This window comes from Talpa occidentalis, unplaced genomic scaffold, assembly GCF_014898055.3.
Source record: "Talpa occidentalis isolate TD23 unplaced genomic scaffold, MPIMG_talOcc4v2.1 talOcc4.2, whole genome shotgun sequence".
Classification (NCBI taxonomy): Eukaryota; Metazoa; Chordata; class Mammalia; order Eulipotyphla; family Talpidae; genus Talpa; species Talpa occidentalis.
In genome coordinates this window covers 36,354,737-36,371,307 of record NW_023602073.1, presented here as the reverse complement: position 1 = coordinate 36,371,307, position 16,571 = coordinate 36,354,737, and the positions used below count along the sequence as shown (strand labels likewise).

Below are 16,571 nucleotides of genomic sequence, written 5' to 3'. Positions count from 1 at the left end.
TGGGAGACAAAGTTTTAAATGCGCCCTACCCGATCCACCAATCTGGAATCCCAAATGGCACTCTGAGAGCTGGCCGCGAGCCAGGAGCCCTGAAGCCAGGAGGCAAGCGATAGTGAGCCCCCCCAGGCCCATATGTTTGGTTTTTTATACCAACCCTGGCTGATTAACTCCACCCTCAGGTCCCTGCCACCTTCCCTTTGGTGGTGACAGGATTTGTCTTTCCCAATGTCCTGATGGCTTTGGTCTGGAGTGGGGGTGGAGTCCACAAAGCCTGTATGGAATTAGCTCAGGACATCCTTTCCCCCTAGCAGTCTGACAAAGGTCCAGGCATGAGGCAGATTCCTGAAAAGTCAGGAATCTCTTTAGCTGACTCCTGCTAGAGTCTCATTTGTTTATGGCTAGTTTCTACCATTGTTAAAATACACATTTAAAAGTAAAACTGCAAATGCTGTTTGATCAATTACTGAATAACCAATCTGACAGCAAATGGCACTGCGTAATTCATTGATAACATTGGTTAGTTAGCATACAAATTCTTGACACAGGAAAAGGGGGAGGATGCAGATCTTTGAGACTGGCCCAGGAGAACAACCAGCCTAGCAGGCTGCCAGTCCTTGTTTAGATATGCCTGTTAAGGAAGCAAGCTTGTCTTTTACTGACATTTCCATGTCTATGGCTCTTTACCAGGGAAAGATTCGCTTTTCCTTAACAGTTCCCTTTCAGTGACAATGGGTATGGTAGCTGTTGGAGTATGCATTCACGAATAAGCCAACAACAATTTTGTCACTGGTTAAGCTAATAATCTTGACAGCACAAATAATGTACTTGGAAATAGTCAATGTTACCACTGCTGATGTCACATATTAACCATTCTGAGAACCAAAAGCTATAACCATCTCAGGCCCTGCCTCTGATGAAATATTTGTAGTTCCTTAAAACAACAGTCAGCAATCTTACAGAAAAAGGAATTTTCCCTTGATCTTAAAGTTAGATATGAAAACTATGCTGATTAAATAAGTACAGGAGTAATAGGTTAGATTCTGTTAGATTAGGAGAATTCCTCCCTTAATTGAGAGCTTGGGGCTAGTGAAGAGTCAGTGCGGCTTGTCTGGCACTGACGCCCTCCATGCCCTTGGTGCCTGTTGTGCCCACGTCGACCAGTGCAGCCCCCAAGGACACAGACAACCGATGCAAGGGCACAAAGGAGTTTAATACGGGCTCGAGACCGGGCCCTCGACACGCACCGATGCAACGGCAGAGGTCGAGAGCTCCGAACAGAGGAAGCTGGGACATCTTATAGGGTCGCGAGTGGCGGGAACTTTGAAAGAAGTTGGCAATTATTCATTGGCTACTACAAAGGCACTTTGGGCGCGCGCGGTTACAGTTTCAAACTGATTGGACGGTTAGAGATGCTGTCCCATTTATGGACAGGACTGCCCTCATTGGCGGCTGGGGTGGTCTGCTTTTTCGTCACCAAGTGGAGTGAGGGTTGTGACTGCTGAAACTATCTCCGGAATGCGGCTGGACAAGGACTAACATATCAAGGTGGAGGATATACAAAATGGCGAAACCTCAGCTAAGCTTGGTTCCACATTTCCCCATTTTTTTTTTTTTTTTTTTTTTGAAAAAAACGGCTAGTCAGTTAAGAAAATAACACAGCTACCAAGCCTTTTATCAGTTAGTCAGTCTCAGAATTATGGTTACGTTTAGTCACATTATGTGTCATTTTGTTGTTCATTCACAGGGTTATAGGTCCAGCAAAAGTTCTCAGCCACAAATGAGAATTACTCTGCTTAAACAAGAGATGTTTCTTTAGTTGTTTTTATCCCTGAAGCCTTCCTAAACTCCTTAGAGGTCCTCTTTTGTACTGTTCCTGAAACTTGCTTAATCACCCTAACTCGCCCTATGTCTCTTTCCTCCCTTTTTGGGAATGGAGCCCCTAACTGCAGTCAGGGAAAAGGGGCGTCGTTCTGATCAGTAACTGCTTCCTGCTGAAAGTGGGCGATGAGGGGAAACAGTCAGGGCTCCACTTCTATGTATTGGGAGGGGTCCTGTTTTAGGGGTTGTTGGGGAGAGTTATATTGGCGTAAGGGGGCATATTGGGAGCGCAGCACCATTAACTGGACCGTGTTTACCCGTTGTTTAATAAAGGCCACGAGTCGATTAATGACACAGGGCCCGATAGACAGAATTAAGAAGAGGGTAACGACTGGGCCCAGAAGAGGCAAGAGATAGGGCAGCCATCCTCCTAAGCCTTCCCAAAGAAATGCATTGTTGTCTTCTAGTTTTTTTCTCCGGTGTTCTAGTTCCTCTTGTAATTGCTTAATTTTATTTCTAACTATTCCTGACTTGTTAGCATAGAAGCAACATTCTTCCCGCAGGTAGAGACAGATGCCTCCTTCCTTTGCTGTGAGAAGATCTAGCCCGCGGCGGTTTTGCAGGACCACCGCGGCCAAAGAGTCTAACTGAGACTGTAACTCTAAGGTTGTATCTGCTAGCCGCCCAATGTCCCCCACCAGCTGAGCTGAAATTTTTTGGTAAAGGTTAACAGAGGTCCCAATTCCAGCAACTCCGGTCCCCACTCCGGCTGCCACCCCCAGGCCGAGCAGTAGTGGGGTAATTATGGCCCGCTTATGTCCGGCAGGCACAGACTGGATGAGCTGTATGGGAAGGCTTTGGTTGCCTGGGACCACTCCCACATCGGGCATGAGATATGTTAAAATGCACAAGCCCGACCAGTTAGCAGGGAGTACGGGGTAGGCTGTGGTGCCACAGAAGAAAATAGTGCCCAGTGCCGGCGGGCACATAGAGGCAGAGCCATTAAAACTGGGCGCCTTAGTTGCACTGACTACTGAACTGCAGAGTACCTTATTTACTTGACCCACTCTTAAGGTCCCATTGTGACTAAGGCATGGCATCTGAGCAACTGTTGGGGAGAGCTTGACATTATTGATGGGCAAGGTCTGGTTACACGTATGGGTTGGGCCCTTTAGGTTTGTCCAATTAATCCAGTTGTACACAGCAGGGATCGCTGTGTAACGGGGGGGTCCTTCTCTTAGACATAACCAGCAATCGCTGGCCAGGGTTGGGTTGGTCTTGTTTAAAAATTGTAGGGCTGAGTCTAACATGGCCTGTACTGTCTTTTCCAATTTAAGGGAACCCACCGGGCCTGGGATGTGTATCGGCTTGAACCACCGATCCTGTGTTTGGGCAACTTGTTCAAAAACCCTCTGAACTTCCTGCTTTCGTGCGTGGTCTTGCACACCCCCACCATCTGTCATCCCCCAGTGGGTTTGCAGAGTCCAACAAAAGGGTTTTCCTGCTTTGACAGGGCATACATATCCCGCGTTATTTCCTAAGGATATACCAGTCCAGAAAGTTTGATTGGACTCTGTGCACTGATAAACAGTAGACCTTTCATAGCACTGTGAATGAACAAAGGTATAGGCTGAAAAACTCCCCCCCTCTTTACAGTGATTGCAACTTTCATTTTTAGGCGGCATTTGATTTAAACGCTTCCAACAGACCACCCTTCCCACTGTACCTGGACATCCATGGGTGGTGCCCTTAATCAGGGTCGCCACAAACAGAGGAACTCCCTTAAGGCTGCAAGCACGCTTACTAACATAGCACTTGCTCTGAATATGACCGAATATGCCTTCGGTGATGCACCGTCGGCAGGGATCCCAGTCAGCCCCGACAAGGAGAAAACAAAGGAAGGACAGTAGGTAGCCAACATTACAGTTTGGTGTCATTTTTCACGGCGTGGGCAGTGGTCTGGGAGCGATGGGTTGTAGCCGGGAGCGCCTGAAGAGTCAGCTTGAGTGGATTGGTGGGATGCTTCCGGGCTCGCCACTGCAGCTGGGAGTCGTCAGTTGGTGCCGTCTTGACGTGTGAGTGATGAACCCAGGCCGCGATGCCGTCCACTTTGAGTGCGGTGGGTGTGGTCAGGAGGACGATGTAGGGACCCTTCCACCGGGGCTGGAGGCCACGACCGTCGGTCTTGTGTCGGCGGACAAGGACAAGATCTCCAGGCTGAAATTTGTGGGCTGTCTGAGAAGGTCCTCCCCCTTCATAGAGCGCTCTGAGGCGGGGCCAGACCTCCTGGTGAGCCTGCTGTACAGCCCACACAGAAAGAAAAAGTTCACAATCAGAAGGCAAATCACAAGCTAACTGCGCACCGTGCGGTGTGGTTGGGGGGGCGGTTCCATAGATAATCTCGAACGGAGACAGACCCAGACGATAAGGGGAATTGCGAGCCCGGAAGAGGGCATAGGGAAGGAGAGTCACCCAGTCCCCGCCAGACTCTAAAGTTAATTTAGTTAAAGTTTCTTTTAAAGTTCTGTTCATTCTCTCCACCTGCCCTGAACTCTGGGGCCGATAGGCACAATGGAGCTTCCACTCTGCTCCCAGGGCAGAAGCCACAGATTTCGATACCTGAGAGACAAAGGCTGGTCCATTGTCTGACCCAATGGTCACTGGAAACCCAAATCTAGGAAAAATGTTTTCCAACAGGATTTTGGCTACCACTCGAGCTGACTCACCTCTTGTCGGGAACGCCTCCGGCCATCCGGAAAACGTGTCCACCAGGACCAGCAGGTATCGATAGCCAAATTTACCTGGTCTTACCTCGGTGAAGTCTATTTCCCAATGGACCCCCGGGCGCGTTCCTCGCGGCCTCATTCCTGGTTCACCGGTTGTCTTGGTGGCGTTTACCATGGCACACGACTGGCAGGATGCCACTACTTGTCGCACGGTACAGGTTGCGTCCCGGACATGGAGGTTCCATTGCCTGATTAGAGTTAGAATTTTTCTCTCTCCCAAATGCGTGGCTCGGTGCAAGCGCTGAATGAGATCAGTGGCCAAGTGTGCTGGCAAGATGGCCTTAGTTTCTTGGGTGTACCACCAGTGTCCCAAAGAAAAAGCACCCGGTAGAGACTGTATGTAGTCAAAGTCCATAGCACTATACTCTGGGTCTTCCGGCAGCTGCGGGTCCCCTGGGTCTGGGAGTTTTACTGTCAGGGCATCTACCGGCATTAGGGCAGCTTGGCGTGCTGCCTCATCCGCCCGCTTATTACCTTGAGTTGGAGTCGAGGAGTCCTTTTGATGACCTGGATGATGTACTATAGCCAGCTTACGTGGTAGCCACAGCGCTGCCAGGAGATCCATAATTTTTTGAGCGTTTTTAATGCCTTTGCCGTCGGAGGTTAAGAGCCCGCGCTCTCGATATATGGCCCCGTGTACGTGGGCCGTGGCAAATGCATATCTGCTGTCAGTATACACAGTTAAATTTTTTCCTCGAGCCAAGGTGAGAGCTTTGGTTAGGGCAATTAGTTCAGCCTTTTGAGCGGACGTCCCGGATGGCAAAGGCTCAGCCCATATGACTTCCTGCATGGACACCACTGCCGCCCCTGCCGCTCTTCGGCCCTCGTGGATAAAACTGCTCCCATCCGTAAACCAAACCAGTCCGTCCGGCAGAGGGTTATCTCGCAGATCAGGGCGTAACCCTTGGACCTGGGCCAAGATATCAACACAGTCTAGATGGGCCTCCAGGTCAGGGGCAGGTAGGAGGGAGGCGGGGTTTAGCCCCGTGGGTGGCGAAAAATTGACCCTCTCTGGGTTGAGCAATAGGCTTTGGTAATGCGTGATTCGGGCATTACTCATCCACCTCTCTGGCGGCTGCCTGAGGACTCCTTCCACCGCATGGGGGGTGGTTATGGAAGTAACTTGTCCCAGAGACAGTTTTTGGGAGTCCTTGAAAAGGAGGGCAGCCGCTGCCACCATGCGTAAGCACGGTGGCCAGCCGGACGCCACCGGGTCTAACTTTTTAGACAGATAAGCCACAGGACGCCTCCAGGGGCCCAAGGACTGAGTGAGCACCCCTTTAGCTATGCCCTTTGCCTCATCTACGAACAAATGGAAAGGCTTTGTAATGTCCGGAAGACCCAGGGCTGGTGCAGACAGTAAAGCCCTCTTTAAGGACTCAAAGGACTGCTGCATCTGGGGAGTCCACTGAAAAGTTACTTTTTCCCGGGTAGCCTCATACAAGGGTTGGGCCAGGTCTGCGAATCCAGGTATCCATAGCCGGCAAAACCCAGCAGATCCCAGGAACTCACGTACCTCCCTTTTGGTGGTGGGTGTCGGTAACTGTAAGACAGTAGCTTTTCTGGCTTCCGTCAGCCACCTATAACCGTTTTTGAGGCGGTAGCCCAGATAGATTACCTCAGGCAGGCAAATTTGTGCCTTTTTTGCGGAGACGCGGTATCCCATCTGGCCCAGTTCCGTCAGTAATTCGGCTGTTCCTGTTCGGCAGGCCTGCTCACTTTCCGCTGCAAGTAACAGATCATCAACATACTGGAGCAAAGTTAGTTCGGGAAATCGGCTGCGGAATTTTCTTAAATCCTCATGAAGGGCCTCGTCAAAAAGGGTGGGAGAGTTTTTAAACCCTTGAGGCAACCTTGTCCAAGTTAATTGTCCACTGATGCCCCGTTCCGCATCCTGCCATTCAAAGGCAAACATTTCCTGGCTTTGGGGTGCTAGTGGTAGACTAAAGAAGGCATCTTTTAAGTCCAATACTGTGTACCACACATGAGTAGGTGGCAAGGCACTCAGCAAGGTATAAGGGTTTGGGACTGTGGGGTGGATATCTATGACCCGTTTATTTACTTCTCTGAGGTCCTGTACCGGCCTGAAGTCTTGCGAGTGTGGTTTTCGCACCGGTAACAAAGGGGTGTTCCATGACGAATGGCATGTTTTAAGGATACCACTGTCCAATAGCCTCCGAATATGAGGCGTTATTCCTGCCTTGGCTTCTGCAGGCATAGGGTACTGTTTTACCCGAATGGGTTCAGCCCCAGGCTTTAGCTGGACTATAATGGGTGGTCTGTGGGACGCCAGGCCAACGCCCCCGGTTTCTGCCCAAACATTCGAGAAAGATTCCATCCACCACCCAGAAAGGGGTGGGTGATCTGGCGCCACCAAAAGGCGGTACTCATCTTGAAGGGAAATCGTGAGGACGTGTAGGGGAGAGCCCTTAAAGTCCTTGATTTCGACACCTTCCTGTCCAAATGAGATTTGCGCTCCTACCTTGGTTAAAAGGTCTCTTCCAATTAATGGGTACGGGCATTCAGGAATTACAACGAAGGTGTGCGAGACCTGACCTTTTCCCAGGTCTACAGATCTTTTCGTGGTCCAGGGATACTGCTTGCATCCCGTAGCCCCTTGCACCCACGAAGTTTTACCGGAAAGTTTACCCAAGGGTTCCGTGAGGACTGAATGCTGTGCCCCCGTGTCCACAAGGAAATTAACGGGTCTCCCCTCCACTTTTAAGGTTAGCCGGGGCTCGGGGAGGGTCGAGCCCTGACGGTCCTAGTCACTGTCATCTCTTGTGCCCCCGAGCACCAGGACAGGAGTGTCAGAAACGGCGGGGTTGTTTGAGGTTATTCCCCGTTTCTTTGGGCAATGTTTGGCCCAGTGTCCTTTTTGAGTGCAGTATGCACATTGATCACGCTGTAGGGTCCTGCCTGTCCCTGTGGAGCTGGGGCGGCGGGAGGGGTGTAGCTTACCCGGGTTGTCCTTTTGAGTGACGGCGAACAGGATTCTGGCCATATCCCGAGTGTGGCGTGCGTTTTCAGCCGCCCTTACCTTCCGTTCTTCCTGGCGGATGCGGTCTTCTCTTTGCTCAGGAGTTTTACGGCGATTGTACACCTTTTCTGCCACCTCCATAAGATCTCGAATAGATTTTTCTCCCAGCCTATCTATTCTTTGTAGTTTTTGTTTAATGTCAGGAGCCGCCTGGTTAACAAAGGCCATTACCACCGCGGCCCTGTTCTCCGTTGCCTCCGGATCCATAGGAGTATATTGCCGAAAAGCTTCCATGAGGCGTTCTAGAAAAGCCGCGGGGGTCTCCTCCCTTCCCTGCTGCACATCCCCTACCTTGGCCAAATTGGTGGGCTTGCGGGCTGCTGCACGCAACCCTGCCATTAGAGTCTGGCGGTACACCCGGAGTCTCTCCTTACCTTCAGCCTGGTTAAAATCCCAGTCAGGTCGGGTCAAGGGAAACACTAAATCTATGCGGGCCGCGTTTGTGGTGGGTGTGCCATCTTCTCCAGGGACTAATTTCCTGGCGGCCGTCAGTATACGATCTCGCTCCTCAGTGGTGAAGAGGACCTGCAAGAGCTGTTGGCAATCATCCCAGGTGGGCTGATGAGTAAATAGAACAGTGTCTAGGAGATTAACAAGGTCTTTAGGGTTGTCAGAGAAACGTGCATTTTGTGCTCTCCAGTTGTAGAGGTCACTGGTCGCAAACGGCCAGTAGTGCATGGGCTGGTTGCCCTGCTCATTAGGCAATCCTGCCACACGCAGGGGCAGGACGGTGGAATCCGGGGAATTCGCCTTCACTGAGCGGGTGCCTGCCGCCGGACCCTGCCCACGAGCCCCGCCCGCCTCTGGGGGAGGGTGGTCAGCCGACCGCAGGAGTTGGGGAGGGTTACTACAAGGGTTATGATAGGGTGGTGGAAATAGAAGTTCCTCCGGGGTAGAATCTTGGATAACCGCAGGTGCCGACGGGGTGTTGGGGTGGGACCCAAGCAGTTTAGCCGGCAGTACGGGTTGTGCCTGTAACGACAAAAATGGCTTTAACCAAGCAGGGGGGTTCTGGACTAGATCTTGCCAGACTAAGATATACGGGAGTTGGTCAGGATGTCCGAATTTTCTTTCACTGGTGATGATTTCCTTTACGCGACGGACAATCTGTAAATCAAAAGTTCCCTCCGGGGGCCAACCAACTCCGAACTTCGGCCACTCTGAGGAACAAAAGGTGATTAGAGGGGATTTTTTTATATTTACACTGAGGTCCGACCCTCTGGACCTGACATCTTTAAAATGCTGTAAAACAACGGATAGAGGGGTAGATGGTGATTGACCCATGATGACAAATGCTAGAAGTACAGTGGCTGTCGTCACAAGAAACAGGCCAAAGACTGATTTTTCAAAAGGCCCCCAAAAGGGGTATCTGCTTCCCCGCAAAGGGTGTGGCCTTCCTAACATGTGGTCCGGGGACGTCTCCCGCGGTCCACGCCGGCGGCTTTCAAGTGCGTCCACTTAAGCCTGACCCGGCTATTGAACAGATTTTCAGGTTTGCAAACAATTACAGCTTTTACAGGTACAAAGTACAAAAGATACAGGTACTAAGTACAAAACAGCTTCTACAGGTACAAAGTACAAAAGATACAGGTACTAAGTACAAAACAGCTTCTACAGGTACAAAGTACAAAAGATACAGGTACTAAGTACAACTACAGGTCTGCAGACTTGAAGCTTACCTGGGCGAGTGTTGGAACTCACCTGCGCGCTTTAGAACTCCTTTCGGTTGCTCGGCAGTTGGGGTCTGCACTCGTCGATCCCGGACGAGCCCCCAAAATGTTGTGCCCACGTCGACCAGTGCAGCCCCCAAGGACACAGACAACCGATGCAAGGGCACAAAGGAGTTTAATACGGGCTCGAGACCGGGCCCTCGACACGCACCGATGCAACGGCAGAGGTCGAGAGCTCCGAACAGAGGAAGCTGGGACATCTTATAGGGTCGCGAGTGGCGGGAACTTTGAAAGAAGTTGGCAATTATTCATTGGCTACTACAAAGGCACTTTGGGCGCGCGCGGTTACAGTTTCAAACTGATTGGACGGTTAGAGATGCTGTCCCATTTATGGACAGGACTGCCCTCATTGGCGGCTGGGGTGGTCTGCTTTTTCGTCACCAAGTGGAGTGAGGGTTGTGACTGCTGAAACTATCTCCGGAATGCGGCTGGACAAGGACTAACATATCAAGGTGGAGGATATACAAAATGGCGAAACCTCAGCTAAGCTTGGTTCCACAGTGCCTTAATATTGAATCAGTATCTTATTAAAACAATATATATTAGATGATTTCTGTATAAAAGCCTTCTGTTTTTTGCTTTAATCCTATTGTTACAAAGCAGCCCCGATATAAAACGGGTTGCCTAGCTGTGGGTCCTCATGTTAGGGGGAATGGATGTCCTGAGCTAATCCCATACAGGCTTTGTGGACTCCACCCCCACTCCAGACCAAAGCCATCAGGACATTGGGAAAGACAAATCCAGTCACCACCTAAGGGAAGGTTGCTGGAACCTGAGGGTGGGGTTAAGCAGCCAGGTTTGGTATAAAAACCTTGGGGCCTTGGGGGGCCTTGGGGGGCCTTGGGGGCTCTTGCTCTCTTGCTCCCTCCTGGCTTCACGGTTCCTGGCTCGCGCCAGCTCTCAGAGTGCCATTTGGAATTCCAGATCAGCGAATCGGGTAGGACACATTTAAAATTTTGTCTCCCACTTTTCTCCCTGAGTTGTATATTTCCTCATTTGCTCTTCCATTAAAAATAAACCTTTTATTAACCTTTCATGTGTGTGCCTGCAGTATTTTTTTTTTAGATTTTTTAATTTTTTTTATTTATTTATACAAGTACTGGGTACAGTCAGAAGCGTGGGAGGGTGAGAGAATTCACAGAGCCAGAGCGGGGAGCAGAGCAGGCAGAAAGACGGAAGTACACTGCTGAGGGGAGCAGCGGGCGGCAGGAGAGGTCTGCGCACCACGTGGGACCCTCCTCAGGTGGCCAGGGAGCAGCCGGGGATTGAACCGGCGCTGCAGAGGCTGGGAGGCCCGCCTGCAGTAGAGTATTGATAAGTCCTTTTAAGTGTGTGGGTGAGGACCCACAGTCAGGCAACCCATTTTGTATCCGGGCTGCCCTGTAACATTCACCCGCACGCTTCTAATGCTCCAGATTTTTTTTTTCTTTTGGCTTGGATAATGGACTATTTTCCAGTAATGGAAAACTGTCATACTGGACATTCATGGACAATGCTGCTGACTAATTGTTGCTTCTCTTACACACATTGTAACACTGAAAAAAAGACTGTCTCCTAAGACTACACCCTGAGATCTGTGCCACCATAGATATGGTGGAATAAAAATTAAAAGGGGTGATTGTAACAGGGTTGTCCCCAAGAAAGGGGGAGGTTCCAGGCTCCCTGCCCCACCCAAGTGGAGGGTGGAGCTGAGCAGAGAGAGAAGAAGCTGCAGAGGAGACTGAGGAAGGAAGGAAGCCGGATGGAGCCAGAGGAGGCACATAGAGCCGAGAGACACGTGAAGAAACTGCACTTGCCTTTTGGTCGTGGACTGGGTGACACAGATGTGGGTGAGAGACCCTTTGGGAGGTGGCAATGGCTGTTTTTATCTTGATTTTGATTTTGCTCTTTTCCCTCCAGACTTGTCTGGTTATTTCTGATCCTTTTCTGTGGATCCCCACTGGAAGATGCTTAAGACTTGTGGCAGGCTTTGGGGCCTTGTTCTGGGCCAATCCTGCTTGGGTGGACTTTTACCACGAGGCAACGGGTAACTTTGGGTGCTTGATTTAGAAACTATATTCTTTGCCTTTTCTGTATTTTTTCCTAATTTTATTAAAGTTCCTTCCCATTAAAGTCTCATATGATTTGTGTTCATGCAGTGGATGGCAGAACCCATTTAGAATAGGCAGGTTTGTGGTGTCTGGGCTGCCCCTTTCCCTGCCCTGTAACAATATGGTTATATGTTAGTCTCAACTTTATAGGTTAGTTAGAAAAAAATCCCTCTGTCTCCCTTCCCCCAGGTAACTTCCTGTCCTTTGTTTCCCCAGCCCTTAGTTAATCCTTCACTGTAGTAAATATAGAAATGTTAGTCTCAGTCATGTAAGTTTTTGCTAGTAATAAAATGATTAAGATAAATGACTATTCTAAGAACACTTTTGTTTAGCAACTGTGCCTTCTTCAAAATAAAGAATGTTACAACCTCTGCTGAAGGGCAAATAAACCCCTGGCTGTTCTAGAGGAAGATGTGATGATTGTTATCTTCCTGCTCTAATACATATGCTTATGTGCTCTGGGTTTGCTTGTAAGGTATAAATAAAGGGCTGCTGAGACCCTCAGCAGGATGATGTCTGCACCCTGATCAAGTGTTTGCATCTCCTCACTCCCTCTCCCCCTAACCCCTCAGATTTGTCCATGCCCTCTCATCCTCACAGGAACCCCTCACAGGACAGTTTGCTGAGGGTGGTCCCTGGCATTATTACTTCTTTACTTTAGAATATTAATAATCATTATATGAGAACAAAGCATTTTTAAGAAAATAACTTTCTGTAAATGTAAGGATAATCATACAATTGTATGATTTTTTTTTTAAAAGTTACCTATTGTTTCACTACTGAAAGGTCCATGCAGGAGGCCTGAATACAAAAACCCACCAGAAAGCCCACCTGGGAACAGGAATGCAGAAGCCTGCCTAGAGGATTCAGATAATGAATCTCCCCTGCCCTACAGGACCTACAAACCCAGTCTCACACCTGACCTCTCCTCACCCTATAAAACCCTGCTTCCCCCTGACAATGTGCGCGGCTTCACAGACCCCCACCTTGGGTCCCTGAGGCCATCAGGGGTGCAATAAATTTTCCCTTCCTTTGAGAAATTTAGCCTGGCTCTCCTTTTCTTTACTGCTCTGAACCTTTCATCTGGTGCATTGGCCGGGAACGGGGTTCGATCCCGCGTGGGGATCCTGCCCTGTCCCAAACCCTCCACTCTCCCTCTCCTTCACTCTCTCTCTTTCTACCTCTCCCCATGGAACTGGAAGCCTGCAACCCCTCCGAGCTCACTAAGGCTTAACAGCCGCTGGTACACGACCCGGGGCACCCTCCCTGCGGGAGAACGGGCCCTCGTTGCCTCTCATGTCACGTGAGTGGAGCAGGGACTTGCTCTAGTCCCTTACTGGGCTTCCTGGTAACTCCAATTCATGTGGCCACTTACGCCTCAACAACTTCTTCTTCTCATCTCCCTTGGAGGGGCCATCCTCCTCTTCCTCCTGTTGGTCCACCTTCTCTTCCTAGGGCACTTTGCCAAATAATCGCAAATAACGAAAAGACTCGGCCAGCCTGTGGACCACCAGCGCTTGGCTCGTGACTCTCCCAGGGTGAGCTGTTGCCTCTAAGGTCCCTTGGATTGTTAGGGGGAAAGGATGTCCTGAGCTAATTCCATGCAGGCTTTCTGGACTCCACCCCTACTCCAGGCCAAAGCCATCAGGACATTGGGAAAGACAAATCCCGACACCACCAAAGGGAAGGTGGCTGGGACCTGAGGGTGGAGTTAAGCAGCCAGGGTTGGTATAAAAACCAGACATGTGGGCCTTGGGGGGCTCGCTCTCTGGCTCGCCTCCTGGCTTCAGGGCTCCTGGCTCGCGGCCAGCTCTCAGAGTGCCATTTGGGATTCCAGATCGGCGGATCGGGTAGGACGGATTTAAAACTTTGTCTCCCACTTTTTTCCCTGAGTTGTACATTTCCTCATTTCCCCTTCCCTTGTAAATAAACCTTTCATTAACTTTTCGTGTGTGCCTGTACACTTTTAAGCACACGGGTGAGGACCCACAGTCAGGCACCCCGTTTTATATTGGTGTTATAGGTCCCAGCAACCTTCCCTTTGGTGGTGATGGGATTTGTCTTTCCCGGTGTCCTGATGGCTTTGGTCTGGAGTGCGGGTGGAGACCACAAAGCATGTATGGGATTAGCTCAGGACATCCTTTCCCCCTAACATTGGTGCTGCCCTGTAACAGGATCACGGGGGTTTCTTCATTTTATTCAGCAATTGCTACCCCCTCCTGATCTGCGCTTTCCATGTGGGGTTCCCTCTGAGGTGAGATGTCTCCTCAGGGGAACGATCTCTCCTATTTCTTGGAGGTAAAGAGGACAGCGGGACGCCGCCTTCCCCTTTCACTCTCCCGCTCGATTCCCTGAGGATCGGGCCAGGGACGCTGGGACTTCGGCCTCCCTCCCCGACCCTCCCTTTGAGATCCTAAGAGGGACACTCACTATGGAATCAACGGAATCCCACATTCTGGCAGACACCCCCTTGGGGTGCCTCCTAAAGGCCCTGGGCCCTCTACATTTAAAGCCGGATGTGAGACCTAAGCACCTCATTTTTTATTGCACCACGGCCTGGCCCAAATATGAACTGGACAGTGGCTCTAGGTGGCCGGAAATGGGCTCTTTTGACCCCAAAATTCTAACCGACTTAGACAACCTTTGCCATAGGCAGAAAAAGTGGCCCGAAACTGCCTTAAGCCCAGGCTGTCTTTCTCTTGCACTCCACCCCTTCCCTACCTCCTGAAAACCTGCCATATTTTTAAAGTCTCGAGACTCCTCTCAGACTCTTTGCCCTCTCCCAACCCCTCTTCTGTGTCCTTTGATCCCCTAAATTCTCTATCTTCTCCTCCTCCAGCTCCCCAATCCAGTCCCCCCCCCACTTTCTTTTCACCTCCCAGCAGCCACACCCTCTCTCTGCTTATCCTCTTGTCCCTCCCCTTAGGGAAGTGGGTGGGACTGAAGGAGGAGTTAGAGTCCATGTTCCTTTCTCTGTCTGACCTCTCCCAGATTGAAAAGCGTCTTGGCTCTTTCACTACCTACAACCAAAAATATCGTTTTCTTACCCAAGCTTATGACCTTACAAGTCATGATTACATGTTATCTTCTCTTCCACCCTGACCTCTAATAAAAGGGAATGTGTTTTTAGGTCTGTCCAAGACCATGGAGATCATGTCCATTTGACTGACACAGCCATGCCCCCAGGCTCTGCAGCAGTTCCCAGCCCAGAGCCGGGGTGGGACTACCAGAGTGACACAGGCAGGACCCCAGGGCTGGGCTCACCTGTCTCCTAGCTGGTCTCCAACAGGCAGCACCTAAACCTATAAGCTTTACTAAGCTCACAAAGATTACCCAGTCTGCCTCAAAAAACCCTGCTGCCAAAAGTAGTAATAAGAGGAAAATATATAGCAATAGAAGCTCACATCAAAAAACAAGAAAGAACTCAAAGAAAAAACCTAATCTCAAAGCTCAAAGATCTAGAAAAAGAACAACAAAAAAAACCCCAAAACCAGTAGAAGAAAAGAAATAATAAAAACCAAAGCAGAAATAAATGGAATTGAAACTGAAAAAACAATCCAAAAGATCAATGAAACCAATAGCTGGTTCTTTGAAAAAATCAATAAAATAGACAAACCCCTAGCCAGGCTCACAAAGGAAAAAAGGGAGAAAGCACAAATAAACAGGATCATCAATGAAAGAGGAGAAATCACAACAGACACAGCAGAAATCAAAAGAATAATCAGTAACTACTATGAACAGTTATATGGAAACAAGTTCAACAATCTAGAGGAGATGGACAAATTCCTACAACTCTACAATCACCCAAAGCTAGATAAAGAAGAAATAGAACACCTAAACAGACCAATTACAAGCAGCAAAATTGAAATGGTAATCAAAAACCTCCCCAAAAACAAAAGCCCAGGACCTGATGGATTTACAAATGAATTCTACCAAACATTCAGAGAGGAATTAGTGCCTATCCTTCACAAACTCTTCCAAAAAATTGAGAAGGAAGGGACAATACCAAACACGTTCTATGAAGCCAACATTACACTAATACCAAAACCGAACAAGGACAACACAAAAAAGGAAAACTACAGGCCAATCTCCCTAATGAACACTGATGCAAAAATCCTCAATAAAATTTTACCTATCAGAATCCAACAATGTATCCATAAGATAATTCACCACGACCAAGTAGGATTCATTCCAGGGACACAAGGATGGTTTAACATCCGAAAATCAATCAACGTTATCCAACACATCAACAAAAACAAATATAAAAACCACATGATAATATCAAAAGATGCCGAGAAAGCTTTCGACAAAGTGCAACACCCATTCATGATAAAAGCCCTTGAAATTCTTGGGATACAAGGAACATACCTCAACATCATAAAGGCCATCTATGACAAGCCAATAGCCAGTATCATTCTCAATGGTGAAAAGCTGAAAGCAATTCCATTAAGATCTGGAACAAGACAAGGATGTCCACTCTCACCACTGCTTTTCAATATAATACTGGAAGTCCTAGCCAGAGCAATAAGACAAGAGAAAGACATACAAGGAATCCAAATAGGAAAAGAAGAAGTCAAACTATCACTGTTTGCAGATGATATGATAATATACATAGAGAACCCCAAAAACTCCACAGAAAAACTAATTCAACTCCTCAATCAGTTCAGTAAAGTGGCAGGATACAAAATCAAAATGCAAAAGTCAGTAGCTTTCCTATACACAAACAATAAATCTGAAGAAGAAGAAATCAAAAAACCCATCCCTTTTATTATTGAAACAAAAAAAATCAAATACTTGGGAATAAATCTAACAAAAGAGGTAAAGGACCTATACAAAGAAAACTATAAAACACTGTTAAAAGAAATAGAAGACGACACAAGGAAATGGAAAGACATCCCCTTCTCATGGATTGGAAGAATCAACATTATTAAAATGGCCATCCTACCAAAAGCAATATACAGATTCAATGCTATTCCAATAAAAATCTCAGTGTCATTCTTCAAAGAAATAGAACAATTATTGATGAAATTCATATGGGATCACCGAAAACCCCGAATAACGAAAATTCTCCTGAAAAAAAAAAAAGAGAAGGGATTGGAGGCATCAC

At 48.7% G+C, this 16,571-nt stretch overlaps 1 protein-coding gene across 4 annotated transcripts; it reads right to left on the bottom strand.

The window, feature by feature from the left end:
• Positions 1 to 282: 282 nt before the first annotated feature.
• On the bottom strand, positions 283 to 9,688 carry LOC129146414 (syncytin-1-like). Of its 4 annotated transcripts, none has more exons than XM_054698528.1 (2): positions 8,019 to 9,688; positions 283 to 4,116 (listed from the first exon to the last, which is right to left on the bottom strand). In XM_054698528.1, the coding sequence occupies exons 1-2, from the start codon at positions 9,046 to 9,048 to the stop codon at positions 4,073 to 4,075; spliced, it is 1,074 nt and encodes a 357-aa protein (XP_054554503.1). In that variant the 5' UTR covers positions 9,049 to 9,688; the 3' UTR covers positions 283 to 4,072. The 4 variants fall into 4 exon arrangements, with proteins under 4 accessions (XP_054554503.1, XP_054554500.1, XP_054554501.1 ...); XM_054698525.1 differs by having other exon boundaries at positions 8,019 to 9,682; XM_054698526.1 differs by having other exon boundaries at positions 9,324 to 9,682.
• Positions 9,689 to 16,571: the final 6,883 nt, after the last annotated feature.

Bases quoted from the DNA above. Each gene is read 5' to 3' on its own strand.
- LOC129146414 (XM_054698525.1), bottom strand. From the start codon at position 3,755: ATGACACCAAACTGTAATGTTGGCTACCTACTGTCCTTCCTTTGTTTT.